This window comes from Gymnoscopelus braueri (genome assembly GCF_963280865.1).
Source record: "Gymnoscopelus braueri genome assembly, chromosome: 14".
In the NCBI taxonomy this organism is placed as follows: domain Eukaryota; kingdom Metazoa; phylum Chordata; class Actinopteri; order Myctophiformes; family Myctophidae; genus Gymnoscopelus; species Gymnoscopelus braueri.
In genome coordinates, this window is record NC_137619.1 from 19,764,725 (window position 1) to 19,781,488 (window position 16,764).

Sequence of the window (16,764 nt, forward strand, 5' to 3'; positions counted from 1 at the left end):
TGCGTGACTCCACAGACCTGGGAAAGACTGCTTTTTAGGTTTTGTGGTATGTTCTGGTTCCATTCCTGTGTTCCCCTCCTGTGACCACTGGAAAATAGGGTGTCAGCCCTCAGTGTGTCTCCCAAGAATATAATAAAGATGAATTAATTGAAAGTATAACAGTCCATTTCTACACTCTCGAACTTAAATGAACGCTGAGGACTTTACTGTGTTATGTTATCTTCCTCTCCCATCTCTCTATCTCTTGCTTGTTTTTCCTCATTGACAAACAGAACTCCTCTACATCCATTCCATCCACCCATCACTCACTTTGGCTTTGAAGCCCTGTGAGTCACTGTTGTCCTGAACACAAACCAACCACACACACACACACACACACACACACACACACACACACACACACACACACACACACACACACACACACACACGCTTTGAAAACAAATGTAAAAAAGATTTGACGATGGCAAGAGTTCGTTATTTCACCTCTAATGAGACAGCACCTCAAAAACCAGGTATACTGTCTTCATGCACAAACTCAGATTGACTGCAAGACACCTTTGCATAACTACTGTAAGATCTTAAGAAAATCGAACCAACTCCATGGCCACTAAATTCTTTCTTTCTTTCTTTCTTTCTTTCTTTCTTTCTTTCTTTTAGAGAAAGAACCAGGCTTCATTGCTAAAAGCATGAGTCTCACAGAGCTCATTATGATCTGCGGACCTGGCCACAGGTAGGACATACGCATACATACATATGTACTGTACATGCATGCATACATACACACACACACACACACACATTTGCCATTCAAATGAAAGGGAACACACGCATACATACGCATACATACATATGTACATGCATGCATACATACATACACACACACATTTTCCATTCAAATGAAAGGGAAAAAGTGCATAAAGGCAGCCAAATAGAATACAAATAAATTGTTATTGTGGAATAGCTTTTACAGAACATTTTCAGACATTTTCATATGTACCTTCTTCTTTTATGTTTTTAATAATGTCCAAATACTGTACAGACAACTGCTTCTTGCAATACTACCAAGCAACCTGTCCAACTGGAATTTCCACAGAATAAAAAAACGCCTAATCTGTTGATGGGTAGGAGGAGAGGAGAGGAGGGAGTGAGTTACAGAGACCGAGATAGAGTAAGGTGTGAGGACACAGGCACACACAGGCCTTTAAAAAGCAGACCTACATCCCACATAACACAACGGGTTAACCCTGACACATATTATATTTAACACCCTCAGGCACACACACATTGGAAACTATGGCTTCCACCACATCTGTCAGCAGCAGCACTCTGCCCAGTGGGGGCAAAATCTTCACCACAGCTCCTGATATCTTCTTCCTCCCAGAGTGGGTAAGTTTCTCATTCTTCTTATACTACAGAGGAGACTTTGCCTTCTTGTTTGTGGGATTCTCTCTTTCTCTCCCTCTTTTACACCCTATCTCTGTCATCTTCTCTTCTGTTTCCATCCATCCATACCTTGCAGTATCATTTGTCCCATGTATACCTTATTTATAAGTATCCAAGTATCCATCATTCTAATCTACATGGAGCTCAGTCCCATTTAGATCGGGATCTCTATGTCTCTCTCCCTCTCTATTCATCCATCGTCCACTGAGGCTCCAGTTAGATATTAATCTGTTTCTCTACAGAGCATTAGTCAACATGAATCCGTATTTGATCACTAGACCTAGCAGAGCCTAGAGAAATTACCTGACAAACTAAAGATAAGACCACTTGTAGGCTGGGTTTATAGTCTCAGGGGTTCCTAATAAAATGCTGACTTTGATGTATGCTGTGTATGCTGCACTGCTGCTATATGAGGACTCATAATATACTATATAAAATACTCGAATTCAACTTATTTTGATTTCCTTGTTTCCAAATTAGCTACAGTAAAAAAACATCGTTTTGTAGAAACCACACTATGACCCTATCATTATACCTTTAGAGAATGCAGTGTGTTTGATAGATAGACCTTTATTGATTCAAGAATAAAAGATAGAGTCTTATGTGGCCCTCTTGTAATTCTGTCATGGAGTTGCTCTCTTTTAAAAATAGAATATATAGGGTTTTGTGCTATAAATGATTTTGGTATAATTGAATAGCTACTATTTTAAGTGGTGGATATCCCATTTTGGAGGGAATTCTTTCTTCATTTTGCAGAGAAATTTAATTCTATCTGTTCTGCCTCTTAATTTTCTGTGATCTTCTTTTGTAAAGAGTCTTTTTTATCAAATTTGACATGCATTTTTAATTGCTTTGGAGTTTTGTCAGAATACTATAAAACACATTTTCACTGTATTTGTAAATGTATGGGGACATGTCAGTGTAACAAACAGCTAAAAACATAAGTTCGTCAACAGCATTTATTTCCCCCATCAATCTTGTCCCCATGTCCCCCAAGCATGGTGACAAGCATGGACAGTGAAAAGATGTCACCATAGCTGACCCCTAGTCCTTTTTGTAACCTTCTCCTATGACTCCATAGCCTGCAATGAAAAAATACAAACAGAGCCCAACTGTTTAATAAACTAAGGACAACCCAACTTGTCTGTCCTGAAAAGCTATCATTCTACCACTCTACCACTTTATGGTAAACTCAAGTTGCCTACGCTCTGCCTTCCTGTTTGATTTCGTGATTTTAATCAGTTTTGGAGTTTGGTAATAATGATAGTTGACAAAAACTCTTATTAAATGTTACCAATCATTCCTTCTCCACTGTTGAAAAAGCACAACATGGTTTTTGGTTAATTTAAAAGCATTGAGGAAAACAATGTCAGTTCCATAAACATGGCACACTCACTTGAAATACGATATTTACCTGTATAGGCACCAATGGAGAGATTAAATCTGTGCTACTTAGCTGAAAAACTGGGTTTGTGCTGGCAGTGTATCTATCCCATTTCAACCTGCTATCAAGATAAGTGTAGCTGAGGCCAGATGGCTTAGAGATAATATCTTGTTCTTGTTTTATAGTCTTGTTTGATTTAAATGGTTGCTGACCAGTGGCCCTTGACCTGGAATAGAAAGGATTGAATGTGTTATACTTAGTGAAATGTGGGCTCTGAGCCATAAGGCTTACTATCACATGGAAGGAGACAAACATCAGGAGCAGGAACAAAAAATACTTTGATTTTAGTTAAAAATGAATTATTAAAGCAATTAATGTGTACAAGGCTTATGTAGTATTTGATGACGGTCTGCAAACCATTAGTTAATGCAATATTTTAATGGCTATGCTGTGTTTCCCATGACTACAGTAGGTACTGTATTTGGTGCAGTTGTTTGTTCAGTTCTACCCAAGACTCCCAGCCTAAGGTTGTTTCGACTAACATGAAGGTTAATTTCTCAATCAAATAATTTAGGACTTATTTTGAACCCATAGGTCTGTGGGTTTCTTCCCCTTTCTCCTTGCACCGGTTGCCAAAAATACACAACAAATGTGTATGGAATGCACTGGCTTCATGAAGTTGATAAAACAATTGCATGTGTAGCATTGCTGAATTCAGGGAATGACATATTTACAATACACCTAAACCCTATATACTTTGATGTATGATTAACAGGGAAAATAGCCAATGTACAAGCAATTTTAGCTATTTTCGGGAAGGGTGTGTGTGTGTGTGTGTGTGTGTGTGTGTGTGTGTGGCCCCCCAAAAAAGAAGTGGTTAAAAGAAGTGTCAAAACACAAATCTGAGACAAATTCCAGTGCATCTTGAAGACCACAATAGAAATTGAAAGTCTTTGGCAGACAGAAGTCTGATGCATTTACAGGGTGGATACTCTGCTTTAGCATAATTGAATGATGAACTTCAAGTGCAGGGCTCTCTGCTAAAAATGTTGATTTTGGAGGAAAAGAACAGCTTCATTATTCATACTCTTAAAGTATCATCATCTTGTCCAAGGACATTTTCCTATATATATAAAAGAATATCTTGATCATTGGGTCCCTTAGCCACACAATGTGATTGGTCATTTCAGGACAGTGATGGTTGTCATTCTTTTCTTTTTTCAAAGTTGCACTTATCTGAGAGCACATGCTCTTGTTACGTGCTCTATCAAAATGCCTAGGAAGCTTTCAGCTGTGTGTTTGTCAAAGGAGGAGAGGGAATGGAGTCTGGCAGTATTGTTTGTGTGTGTGTGTGTGTGTGTGTGTGTGTGTGTGTGTGTGTGTGTGTGTGTGTGTGTGTGTGTGTGTGTGTGTGTGTGTGTGTGTGTGTGTGTGTGTGTGTGTGTGTGTGTGTGTGTGTGTGTGTGTGTGTGTGTGTGTGTGTGTGTGTGTGTGTGTGTGCGCGTGCGTGCGCACACGTGTGTTCGTGTGAGAGAGAGTTTCTGTTTATGTCTGTGTATGCTTTCTATGGTTACATTAATGTACAGTAAAATCCTCAGTGTAAAATTAACGCTGAGAGAGTGCAAATGTAACCAAATGGACCCTTATGCACCCGAATTTGTCAATTTAGTTACATTTTTTGTACACTCACAGATAAAAATGTAGTATAAATTAACCCTTAATATTTTGTGGAATAACTTATGATGGTGACAAGAGGCCTTACATTTTATACCATTTGATGTACTTTACTGTACTTTGATCCTCTAACACATTTAGAGATAAAACATTATTTCGAAAAACAATCAATTTTGCTTACTGTAAATCACTCTGGATTAAGAGCATCTGCTAAATTGTAAATTGTAAAAGAGAAAGAAAAATAGATAATACAAGAAACAAATAAGAAATCAAATGGAATTGATTGAAATACTTACTGTACACTCAAATACAAAATGTATAAAGTGACTTTTGAATTGCTCTAGGGTGTGTGTGTGTGTGTGTGTGTGTGTGTGTGTGTGTGTGTGTGTGTGTGTGTGTGTGTGTGTGTGTGTGTGTGTGTGTGTGTGTGTGTGTGTGTGTGTGTACATACAGTGTAAGCCAGTCCTGCGAGCAAGTTTGGTAAGCTCCTACAGTACATTAATTCCAATTCCTAATAGCCAGGTAACATAAGGTGGTAATTTATTGAGAATCGGACCCAGGACCTTCTAGCTGTGAGGTGACAGCGCTACCGACTGCACCACCGTGCCCAGAGTAAATTAATAGAAAATAACTAGCACATCTCCAGTGGTTGGAGGTGGCCTCCCTACTCTGCCATTGACAAATTTAGACCCTGGTGTCGGCTAGGTCAGGACACCTACTGGTTAACAAGTAGTACTGCCGGAAGCTCTTAATTAAGCACAGTATCTGTGTGGATTGCCTCTTAGCTGAGTGGAAGACATTTCCAGGGTTCCAGGATTCCAGGGTAGGACATACAAGTTATGGATTGCAGCTTTAAATCTAAGAGCTCAAAGATGTACATGGATGAGTGTGCTATCTATCTGTTAAATCTATTCTCAACTATCTTCCCCAGGTGTTTGGGGGTCTGGTGTGGATCCTTGTGGCGTCTACTCGTGTGTATGTAGATAATCCCCAGGGCTGGGTGATGTTTGTCTCCGTCTTCTGCTTTGTCTTCACAACCATCTGGTTCCTGGTCTTTGCCTCTGGATGCAACAAGAACAGCGTCTGGTTCTCTCTGGTTAGACACATCTCATCAGTTCATCTGTTCATTCACTGGTTCTTAACGTGCTGTTTGGGGTCCCCCATGGGTCCGTGAGGGGGTTCCAGGGAATCCCTAGCTAAATTATTAGTTTAGATAGTTACGAACAAAAAAAATCCCTGAGAGTACGAATGGAACGGGTCCATTTGGTTCCATATGTACCCTCAGAATTAACACTGCAGATTTCACAGTGTAGATTCGGGTCCTAGAGATAAAAATCATATCAAATGTGGGTCCGTGGCCTAATGCATATCAAACTGGGGGTCCTTGAAATATGAAAAGGTTGAAAATCACTGTGTTAATTGGTTCATTTCGTTGACTTAGTTGATGTGCTGATAGATATAAAGACCGGTAGGTAAGTCTGTAGGTATAAACATAGATAAATAAATACTCAACTAATAATCTTATTCTCCCTTCTCTCATTCGTCTTCCCCATTTCCACCTCTGTCTTCCTTTCTTTGCCCTATTTCTTCTCTTCCTCTGCTCTCTCTCTCTCTTTCTCTCTCTGCAGGATGTAGGCTATCATTTTGTGGCTGCTGTCTTTTACCTTAGTGCGTCGGTAGCCTTGGCTTCGACCACCCTTGACATTGGAGTGCTGACAAAGTTAACCGTTTGGCCAACTGGCATAGATTTGCTCAAAATCTACAGACTGGACATCGCTGCAGTTGTAGGTCTACACACGTACGCACGCATGGACGCAAACATTCACGCAGGCAGCACAAATATATATTCACTCAATCATGCACACATAGACACTCGTACACACTCCCATAATACGGTAGGCTATGTGCCTTGAATGATGCACACAACAGGTGAACATCATGCACATGCACTTACACACAAATAGAAATACACACATTTATGCACACACAATCACAGACACATTTGCACATGATCACACATGTGCAGTGTGCACACACAAACACGTATGCATGTACACACATATAAGAACATATAGTATAGAGGCCTATAACACACAGATGCAATTTGTAACAGGTTTGTACTGTACTCAATTGTGAGAAAAACATGTTGCAGCTTCTGAAGTTGTGCTGTGTTAAACATAATGGGTCAACCACTTAAACCCTATATATTTTGTATTTTGCTTGAAGATCTGCTATTTCTTCCAAATGTTCACCTATAGCTGACCGTACACATCTGCTATTTTTACTGACTGTTACAGTAGGCGGAAACACGTATGTCTCAAGAAACTATAGCTCTAACAGCTGACTGGAAGTCAATTGAAGAATGTAAAATTCCCCTTCTGTGCACCCCATCCCCACTGTATTTGCAGGTGATGTCCTACGTAGCCACTCTGCTGTACTTTATTCACGCCATTTTGTCGGCCATCAGGTGGAAGAGCTCTTGAACAAAGTACAGACGGTTCTACAAAAACACAGAAAGGATAATAAAAGGACAAAAGGCGTACACTGGGACTGAATAAAATACCCAAAATAACCTCTCACTGGAGAGGAGCCACCTATGTTACACTGTCCTTTAAAAAGCTTCAAACTTTGATTTGTTTATTTTGCTGTCACTTGTTATAATCTAAGAGCAAGCAGCTATCTGTTTTTGAGAGTAGAATTTTTTGAAAAAAGGAAAAGTTAGACTTTGTTCTAACATTGTTGTAATACTGTAGCTACCTTGTTGGCATGATATAAGTCTCTGCAAGTAGTTATTCCACCCCCCCCCCCCCCCCCCCACACACACACACACACACACACGCAAGAATGTGAATTGGCTGTATTCCTGTTACAGTATATTGTATTACCCTTGGTGTAAATTCTTTAGTACGCTTTTTTTTAATCACAATTCGGTCACAAATATCAGTCACCTGAAATACAATAGGTGCCATAAGTTATACCTGGACTTATACCAGGTCAGAAGCAACAGATAAAGATGATTGACAATATTTGGACATACTATACAATCCAAGGTTCTATCAAAGTTCAACATCGCTTTAAAATGATTGGAGATGCACATGTTTAAATGACTTACTAGATGTCTTTTTTCCTATGCTGCTGATGTTTTGTTGTTACAAAAAGAAAATGACATCATACTAGTGGTCTATTATTTCATGCACGTGTTTACTGCTCCATTAAGGGCACTGTAATGTAAACACTACTCTTTGATTTGTTCACACTTGAATGATCATGGAATCTGGGTTTGTGGATGAAATGTATGCTTTATATAGAATATATAGATTACATGTAAATATTTTACAAGTGTCCCGTAACAGATCTTACATGAATCTTTGATGGGAAATAAATCTATTTGACAACTTGTGCTTCTTTATTACACAGCCAGAGGGAGGGCAAGGAGAGACAGTGATATTGGATTGCATGCCTGTATTCTACTGCAAGTAGGGAAGGGTAAAGATTTAACTTTGACGTAAGCTACTATAATTAAAAATAAAAAGAGTTAATTCATTAATATAAAACAGATAATAAATAAATTCACAATCCTGATAAAATGACTTAAATAAAAAAATAACTCAACAATATCATACATATTTGTTAATGAATAAACTCACTAAGGGCAATCTCATTTTTCAAACGGTGACTAACTATTAACTATTAACTTTGAAATGAATTTGAATTCTTTGTTGTAGCCTCCAGTCATTGCTTTGGAATTCCATAGCTGGAGGGAAGGTTGAGTTGTGATTGTCATAAATAAACATGTTGTTTAGAGACAACATACTCTAGCATTGTTTATACAGCAAATTGATTTGAATTCATTTTTTCATAAGCATTTATTATTTTGTATTGATCTGTTTATTAGTAGTTGTATTTATGTTATTGTAGTTATTTATACACCCATCCATATTATACTGTAACACAAGAGATAAAGGTAACACAAGAGATAAAACAGCAAAGCAAAAGTCAGAAGATCAAATAACATCAATTAAAACTATCAATAGCATCAAATTATCAACTTAAATCAATTAAAAACACACAAGTCATAAAAAGGCAGGTGATTAGCACGCATTAAAAAACAACAACTATAGGCTGTGTGTAAACTTGTCAACTGATATCGTTGCTGTCGGGCAGAAAGTTCTTATCTACATATTTAAACTTTTTGTGTTTTGAGCTTGTAGATCTGCTACTTTTTCTATTTTTGAATTTGAATCCTGAAAAGTTAAAGTTTTGGACATATGAGGTTTCCACCCGACAGAGACGATATTTAGATGTTATATGACAACCAGTAGGCAGTCATAAACAGTCCCTCCAGGCTATGGGCTAAAAACTCCACCTTTCCAAAATGCATTCACGTTTCCCTAATGCAAGCCTTTTGGCAAGTTAACGGGTAGACTTAACATCTCAGTGACAGAGGGTGTGTCAGTTTAAAAAGAACGGATGTTAGGAGCTTTAGCAATGGGGCAGGGCCCTGAGCCAAACCACAATGGCAAAACGGGTTTGCCTGCTTGCTTATCTTTCTTATAAGGATCTGTGACACCTGCGGTGGCTCCGTTAGTCGTGATTTTGAGGACCGGCGCGGAGAGTCAAAGGAAAAGGCAGTGATGGCAGCAACTACTGCTCAGCCGATGGGGAACCTTCCCAGTGGATTGGGGATATGTACCACCGCCCCGGATATATTTTATCTGCCTGAGTTGGTGAGTTGAATATTATCATTATAATAGTACAAATTGCATTATGAACAGGGCAGGCTAATACTGCAGTAATAATAACATAGTCAACATTATGTAAAAAAGAGAATATTTCATAGATTTTCTAGGTGTCATCCGCACATCCAACCCACTCCCTTGAAGCATTCCCTACACACATAATACGAACAATATCAGTTTCAGTGGGCAATGCAGGACCAGGAAATATGTGGTGTACGTTTTTTTGAACACTGAAAATGCAGACAAAAGTATACCTGCAGTATATAAATTTGGCCTTCTTAGATTAATTTGATTGTTTTTTGCAGGGTGTAACATATTTCGGCTAGAAATGCTCAATTACAAGACAAGTTTTTTTTAAAATCGTTCTACAACACATAACAATGACAATGGTGAAAGTGCTCAGGGGTGAACTGCCGTTTATACTATAGATAGTGACTCAACTACAGTATGTGAGGGGTTTGGGGTTTGTCTTGTACAGTGTAAATCTTTTTGATTTGTAAGGCATTTTAAGCGGCAAAACTACCTGCAAGATATCATTTTTCACGTTTATATCCTCAGGGTAAGTTGACAGCGCACACATGCTGCAACGGCCAGTTACCCACTACCACAGTGTTTTGTACAGCTACTGTACATGTCTGAAGTCACAGCTGAGCCCTGTGCAGCACAACCGTACACAGTAAAAAATAGTCCCGAATGAGTTCTGAGGATGTAAAAAATATATAAAATCTTTACATATCATTTTATACTTTTTACTCATAGTTAAAAAAAACACTGAGAGAGGTAGCATGGCTCTGCTAATGAACATGTTTTGTGAGTCATGGCAGATTAAACTACTTTTTAATGAATGTGATAGTTGGAGCATAATGCTAAAAGATACTCTAACTTAAAAGTACAGCTAAGTCAAGTGTCAAAACATGGAACCTTTTAAGCAATCTCTATGCAGTACAATCCTATGTGTCATGGGTCCATTTGGCTCATTTTTACACTCCTTCTACTGTCCGTTTTGGTTCCCAACTATCAATCCTTTAGCTGGAGACCCCTTGAAACCCCCTCAAGGACCCCTGGGGGTCCCCGGACCCCTTGTTCAGAACCGCTGGCTTTGGGAATGAGTACACCTGCACACCAGTGTCCTGCATGGGTGGTGATGTGTGGGACATCTTGTGTTTCACTCATATCTGCACATCTCAGAAAGAATGGGGCCACATTATGTTCCAGAAAAAAGACAATTACAGAAAATCTACTTCTTAAAGCCACTTCAACAATAATCACAGGATTTATTTTCCTTCCTTTTCTTTTGTTAATGAGATTTATCAATTTAAGATTACAGATACAGTTATTTTGTTTTTGTATTTCCAAGGGAAGGTCTGCCTTTCAAGTTTTTAATCAGCAAACCCCTGCTCTAGTTATTCAGTTACACAGTCACATCTGGTAACTACCCTGGACAACCACGGCCTTTAACTAACTACCAATAAGACATTTTGGGGTTATGCGCCTAGCTTAAAGGCACGTCAACAGTGGTCAATGAAGGAAGTTCATTCACCCCACTTCTTTTCCAGTCAGGGGATTTGAACCGGTGATCATCTGGGAGTGTGTGCACGGCACGTATGTGTACATACGTGTGTGTGTGTGTGTGTGTGTGTGTGTGTGTGTGTGTGTGTGTGTGTGTGTGTGTGTGTGTGTGTGTGTGTGTGTGTGTGTGTGTGTGTGTGTGTGTGTGTGTGTGTGTGTGTGTGTGTGTGTGTGTGTGTGTGTGTGTGTGTGTGCGTGTGTGTGCGTGTGTGTGCACTGTGTACAGTATATGAGTGTGTTCACAGATACTGCAGACAGTGTATTTAAAATACACCCAACGGTGTCAGAGTGCCCTACTATTTGTTAAGCAGGGTTGGGCAGTTTGCCAAACATTTCTTCTATTAAGTAGGGTTGCTAGTGCAAATACACAATTGTTTCAATTAATTAGTGTGAGTGTCACATTGTCACAACTGTGGAATGTTTTAGATAAAGTGTTTTAACTTGAGAAGGGCTTGGCTTTTTCTACATCACTGTAAGTTTTGTTTCCATTATATGGATGCATTTGCAATGTGCAACCAGGCATGTGTCAGTAAGTTGGAATACTTAACCACTTAAGCCCTTTTTTATGCTTTGTCATACAAGGGTGTAGTGTCGTGAAAATAGGTGATCTATGTGTGTTTGGTTGTGAGCTTGTAGATCAGCTATTTTATTTTTTGAAACATTTTTTAACATTCTTGAAAATATTAGAAACATTAATTTGTGACATTTGAAAAAACATTAGTTCCTATAATGACATGCCCAAAACACAGTACAGGTTAAAAGTGGATAAAACTGTTGTCAGTGGTTTGCCTTGCCCTCTTGCAGTCAGAACTGTGTATTATAGTAACAGATGATTCACATTGGTATTCTTTGCTGTCACTGACAATGACAACTATCTTAACTATGTGAACCTACACTGTTAAATCATCAATGTTAATCCAAATCTGATTGAGTTAAAAAATGTATAATATTTTTTTTTTTTAAACATTCCACTGAATTTTTGTTTTGAAATCTTTCTAAATTTCACCAGCTGGTTGAACTAGTCTTTAGCCAGACAAATGCTTCCATCATACAGTCTGTAAGTCGGCAGCCCGGGAGTGCCCCATTTGGGATTTTAAAATATTAATAGAACATATTTTTTTTAAGTAAGTTTCTTTACAACTTTTGAAACATTTGTTTTCATTGTGATACCGATAAATAGGAACGTATTGATCCAAGCCGGAAAACACAAATAGACATGCTCTGAAAATGCATGTGGCCCACCCACCTGACTACTTAACATGGCAGGTTTAGCTGCCATGTTAAGCAGTCAGACGGGCCGGGCTGCAAACGCTTTGGAGATTTTCAAGCGGGCCCTGATCCATAAAAGGTTGAGAATCACTGCACTAGACAACATTCAGCCTAGAAGTCACACCTCTGTTGCATAAGGTTTGTTATTTTCATGTCACCTTTGTAAGGCAGCAATCATGTTGTCTGCAACCTTGTAACGTGATGGCCGCCTTACAAGAACACATTTAGGGTCAAAAGTGCCTTACCCAATGAAAACAAATGGATAATGGCTGCCATCAGCTAGCTTACAGAGGTAAACAAAACAATAATTCTGGAGTTTTGACATTCTGACAAAGATATTCCAATTATTATTTGGGGGGGGGGGGGGTACTTTTATTTCATACCTTTTTAAATGGATGTGGATGTATAGTTATATTTATTTTTCATTATTCGTTATTATAAGTGAGCACAAATGGTCAGTGTCTTACGTGAAATTCAACAGGACACACATGGCTGCAGCGGCATAAACCTGCAGCAGCCTATGGAACAGTTCCTCGAACCACAGATCTACTTATTTTACTGACTACTTTTTCGAGTAACCAAATAATAGAAAAGCGCATTTTGGGGATTTCGTTTTTATAAACGAAACAAATCAAAAATTTGAAAATAGGCTCGCAATTTTTGCCATTTAAAAAAGTCTTATTGATTAAAACAGATGATTCTTTATACTTTTTTTAATGGATTTGTTCTATGAATTGTTGCACGCCTAAATGCAATTTACCAGTAAGTCATCAAAGATATACAACCACAGTCTAGTTGTGACTTGTCATCAACCACCCAGGAAGTTTGGCAGCCCACAGGATGCTGTTTTGGCCTACAACACCACTGGCCATGTCAAAATAGTGGTAGTGACGCTTGGCTAAACAGATAGACAGTAACAGGTGACCCAACCTCTGCCTTTTATAGTTTATAGAGGCCAAAAAACAGACACATCTTTGTCACGCTCGATGTTCATCAGGTTTCATGGATAGTGTTTATTTATTCTCATAACCGAGGGGAGCGCAGCCTTTACCTGAACTCACCCAGTCGGCTGATTTCAAATGGAAAGACACACGATCCTTCCTCACATGGAACAAAAGGAAAGGAGTTGAGAGGAGCACAGAAGAGAGGGGACATGTTGATAACAGCTGCTATTTAGAAGTGAAGTATTTGAACTAGGATTGATTTAACAGGACATGAGAGACAAAAGACAAATATCCCGCAGGTGCAGAAACCAGAGGAACACAGCGCAGCTGATGGTAGGATTCCATGTCTTCAGGGGTGGAACGTTGACAGTCAGGAGAGGGTAGTGTGGAAGAGAAGAGGTTACAGGAGAGGAAAGGAGAAGAAAATAGAGGAGAAAATAAACAGGTCAGTAGAGGTGTGGGATAGGAGCAGAGAGGAGGAGAAACGAAAGGAGCAAAAACGAATTCAAAGGATCTATCCTATCTATTCTGTCTGTCTGTCTAATATATACAAAAATAAAGGATATCCATCCATCCACCCACTCATCCATCCACCCATCTCTCCATCAATTCTTCCAGGTGTTTGGGGGTCTGGTGTGGATCCTGGTGGCGTCCACCCATGTGAGCCCACCCAACCCTCTGGGCTGGGTGATGTTCGTGTCTGTCTTCTGTTTCGTCATGACCTTCCTGTGGATGGTGATCTTCGTCGCCGGTGGCCACAAAAACAGCTCTGGCTGGGCTGCTGCTGTAAGACCTGAGAGGGGAGGAGGAGGAGGAGAGAGAAATCAATGCATGCGGAGGCGAGGGAGAGAGGAGGATAGGAGGCAAATGAAGTTTAGGAAGGATACAGAGGAAGAGAAAGTGAAATGGAGAGATGTACAGTAGGAAGGAAAGGATGAGGGAACTACAGGAGGGTATAGGCTAGAAGCAGGGCAGTAATAGAAAGAGTGAGAGAGGTGGAGGTGAAGGAGAGATTAGTGAGCGAGAACGAAGAAGGGAAGGTAGGACATTTGGCTGCTTGTTTCTGCATGAGTGAGTGACAAATAAGTTCCCTTCTGGATTCTTGAAATAGGGTTAGAGGATGAATAAGCGGTGAGGGAGAATATTGAGTGAAGGGAAGAAAGTATGGGCAGGAGAAGGAATAGAGGCACTGTAGAGAAGGATCCTCCAAAGTGAAATGCTTCATTTTAATGGTTAAGAAAGAGTTAGGGTTAAAATATTCAGGTTGGGATTAGACATTTGAGAGGGTTGGGTGTAGGATGAGGGATGTTGAGGTTAAGGTCAGGGCTTGTTTTAGGTTAGGGTCAGGTTGGGCTAGCCAAGTAAAAATGAAAAGTTGGTTTTGACATCCTCATAAGTATAGTAAGTGTGTGTGTGTGTGTGTGTGTGTGTGTGTGTGTGTGTGTGTGTGTGTGTGTGTGTGTGTGTGTGTGTGTGTGTGTGTGTGTGTGTGTGTGTGTGTGTGTGTGTGTGTGTGTGTGTGTGTGTGTGTGTATGTGTGCGTGTGCATGTGCGTGTGTGTGTGTGTGTGTGAGTGAGAGAAAGTATCCATGACTGTACAGTATTGTATATTTATGTACAGTATTTTCTTACACTGAAGTCAGTCCAGTGTGGCTTTTATTGCTATATTTTGCACTTGTAGAGAACAAAAGTTTTATAAAGTCATTGCTCTTATACTGTTGTTGTATTGTAGTAGTATTACTATGTGTAGCATCTAATGTCATAGCACTAGTAGTAATGTGATATGTGATATGTGTATGTGTGTGTGTGTGTGTGTGTGTGTGTGTGTGTGTGTGTGTGTGTGTGTGTGTGTGTGTGTGTGTGTGTGTGTGTGTGTGTGTGTGTGTGTAGGACTTTGCCTACCATGGCTTGGCAGCGTTCTTCTACCTCAGTGCAGCGGTGGATCTGGCTATTATTACTCTAAGTTACTCTACTCTAAGTAAGGCAGGAGGACCTACAGCTGTTAAATACTACCGGATTGACATTGCTGCTGTGGTAAGGACCATGTCACTTTGAGGTATCAGGCTATAGTGACAGGGGTTAGAGAACAAGTTGTTGCAGTCCTCCATAACTGTATAAGGTTGCACGTTTGCAGTAGGTACCCCGTGTGAGACCCAACTGGCCTATTCTGTCTTGTGCTCTCTATATATTAAAAAAAACTGTTACGGTGCTATAAAGTCTTTAGCACCTTACCTTTAACCACATGAAAGCTAGCGTCCCTATTCTGGGGTGAACATGTAATTATATAAAAAATGCCAATCTACAAGCTCCAGACCCACGGGGGACTCTGGTCCCCCAAGTATATATTTTTTTATTTTCCGTTTTTAGATTTTGATGTACAATCAGGCAATCAAGTGAATCCCTACATTTCACATAGCAAATGAGCCTTAAAAGGATCAACAATACCTCAAATTCAAGATCCCTCCCATACCCACCCACCCGCTCACCCTCCCCACACACACCCTGGTTGGTATTGTGTGTAAAACTAATCACACACCATTTTAAATCATTTTCCAATAATAAAAGTGTATAGGTTTTAAGTAAATAAAATGTTAAAATGTAAAAAAAAAAATTAAATAGAAATACAATTAATTAGTATAGACATTCAGTCGCTAGATGTTGCAGCATATGTGTTGTTCCTGAAAAGTCCTTGTGCTCCCCAGTGAGCTCTATTTACTAGTGTTAATGTACAAACTCATGTTTTTGTGTATCTTTCAGGTGTTTAGCTATGTGGCCACTTTATTCTATTTCATCCATGTTATCCTCTCAGCCATCCGATGGAAGAACTTCTGAAGACAATAACCAACAGAACTATGTGTGTGTGTGTGTGTGTGTGTGTGTGTGTGTGTGTGTGTGTGTGTGTGTGTGTGTGTGTGTGTGTGTGTGTGTGTGTGTCTGCCTGCGGTGTGTGTGCGCGAACGTGTGTGTGTTTGTGTGCACATTTAGCATGTGTGTACGGTGTACACGCGCGCCTGTGTACATACATGCATGTGTACAGTATGTGTCAGTTGTGACTGAATGGACTGTTTATGTGATTGTGTTTCCAACTCTGAAATGAATCATGTGTGCCTCATTATACACACCTGTCCAGGGCAACGAGGTTCCCAGTGTAAGGGTCTAAGCCCCAGAAACATGCCAAATGTGGTTGGAGGGACGGGAAGTGGGGGTGTCTGTGGGTGGAGTAGTTCCCAGGTTCAACCACTGCTCAAAGTGCCTTTGAGCTAAATCTAATACAACAACAATGCTCAGTCTCTCATTTTAAAGTAATGCCAGTACATTTGATATAGAGGGCAAGAATGCAGAACGTAATGTGAGTAGGCTGATCCATTTTTTGTTTACTTCCCAATCGTAGCGTGATATATTGTTTATCACGTTTATTGTATATTTCATGAACCAGGTATTGGTAGAATTAATAGTTTGAGTAGGGATAGGGTATTATGATTCCCCCACTGTCCACAATGTATTCTATTACTAATTACGTTGGCAAATTAATGTACTAAAAGTCCTCATTGTATATTCCATAGAATTTTACATTTTAACTCTGTGATTATAATTTTTTTTTTTACAATTTTTGTTTTTCATAAACAAATGATTTTTGATCCTGTCAGACTTATAGATTTTGATCGTGATCAACCTATGCTGTACATTCTATGACTATACAGTACATTCATGTTCATTACACAAAGGATATCATTCCAAG

At 39.5% G+C, this 16,764-nt stretch overlaps 2 protein-coding genes across 3 annotated transcripts; both read left to right on the forward strand.

Moving 5' to 3' along the window:
• The first annotated feature begins 1,167 nt into the window (after window positions 1–1,167).
• Window positions 1,168–7,899, forward strand: LOC308099882 (myelin and lymphocyte protein-like). The gene is made up of 4 exons (XM_080448729.1): window positions 1,168–1,389; window positions 5,436–5,600; window positions 6,133–6,288; window positions 6,913–7,899. Exons 1-4 carry the CDS (start codon window positions 1,297–1,299, stop codon window positions 6,985–6,987), a joined length of 489 nt encoding a protein of 162 aa, XP_080304855.1. The 5' UTR covers window positions 1,168–1,296; the 3' UTR covers window positions 6,988–7,899.
• A 1,211-nt stretch (window positions 7,900–9,110) lies between these two features.
• On the forward strand, window positions 9,111–16,764 carry LOC308099883 (myelin and lymphocyte protein-like). Of its 2 annotated transcripts, XR_013934395.1 has the most exons (5): window positions 9,111–9,231; window positions 13,644–13,811; window positions 14,916–15,059; window positions 15,783–15,911; window positions 16,011–16,764. XR_013934395.1 is itself a non-coding variant. In XM_080448730.1 (4 exons), the coding sequence occupies exons 1-4, from the start codon at window positions 9,139–9,141 to the stop codon at window positions 15,855–15,857; spliced, it is 480 nt and encodes a 159-aa protein (XP_080304856.1). In that variant the 5' UTR covers window positions 9,111–9,138; the 3' UTR covers window positions 15,858–15,991. The 2 variants fall into 2 exon arrangements, 1 of the variants encoding a protein (XP_080304856.1); XM_080448730.1 differs by lacking the exon at window positions 16,011–16,764 and having other exon boundaries at window positions 15,783–15,991.

Bases quoted from the DNA above. Each gene is read 5' to 3' on its own strand.
- LOC308099882 (XM_080448729.1), top strand. From the start codon at position 1,297: ATGGCTTCCACCACATCTGTCAGCAGCAGCACTCTGCCCAGTGGGGGC. The intron at 1,390-5,435 runs GTAAGTTTCTCA...TATCTTCCCCAG, and splicing joins TCTTCTTCCTCCCAGAGTGG to GTGTTTGGGGGTCTGGTGTG. The intron at 6,289-6,912 runs GTAGGTCTACAC...CTGTATTTGCAG, and splicing joins GACTGGACATCGCTGCAGTT to GTGATGTCCTACGTAGCCAC.
- LOC308099883 (XM_080448730.1), top strand. From the start codon at position 9,139: ATGGCAGCAACTACTGCTCAGCCGATGGGGAACCTTCCCAGTGGATTG. The intron at 9,232-13,643 runs GTGAGTTGAATA...CAATTCTTCCAG, and splicing joins TATTTTATCTGCCTGAGTTG to GTGTTTGGGGGTCTGGTGTG. The intron at 15,060-15,782 runs GTAAGGACCATG...TGTATCTTTCAG, and splicing joins GGATTGACATTGCTGCTGTG to GTGTTTAGCTATGTGGCCAC.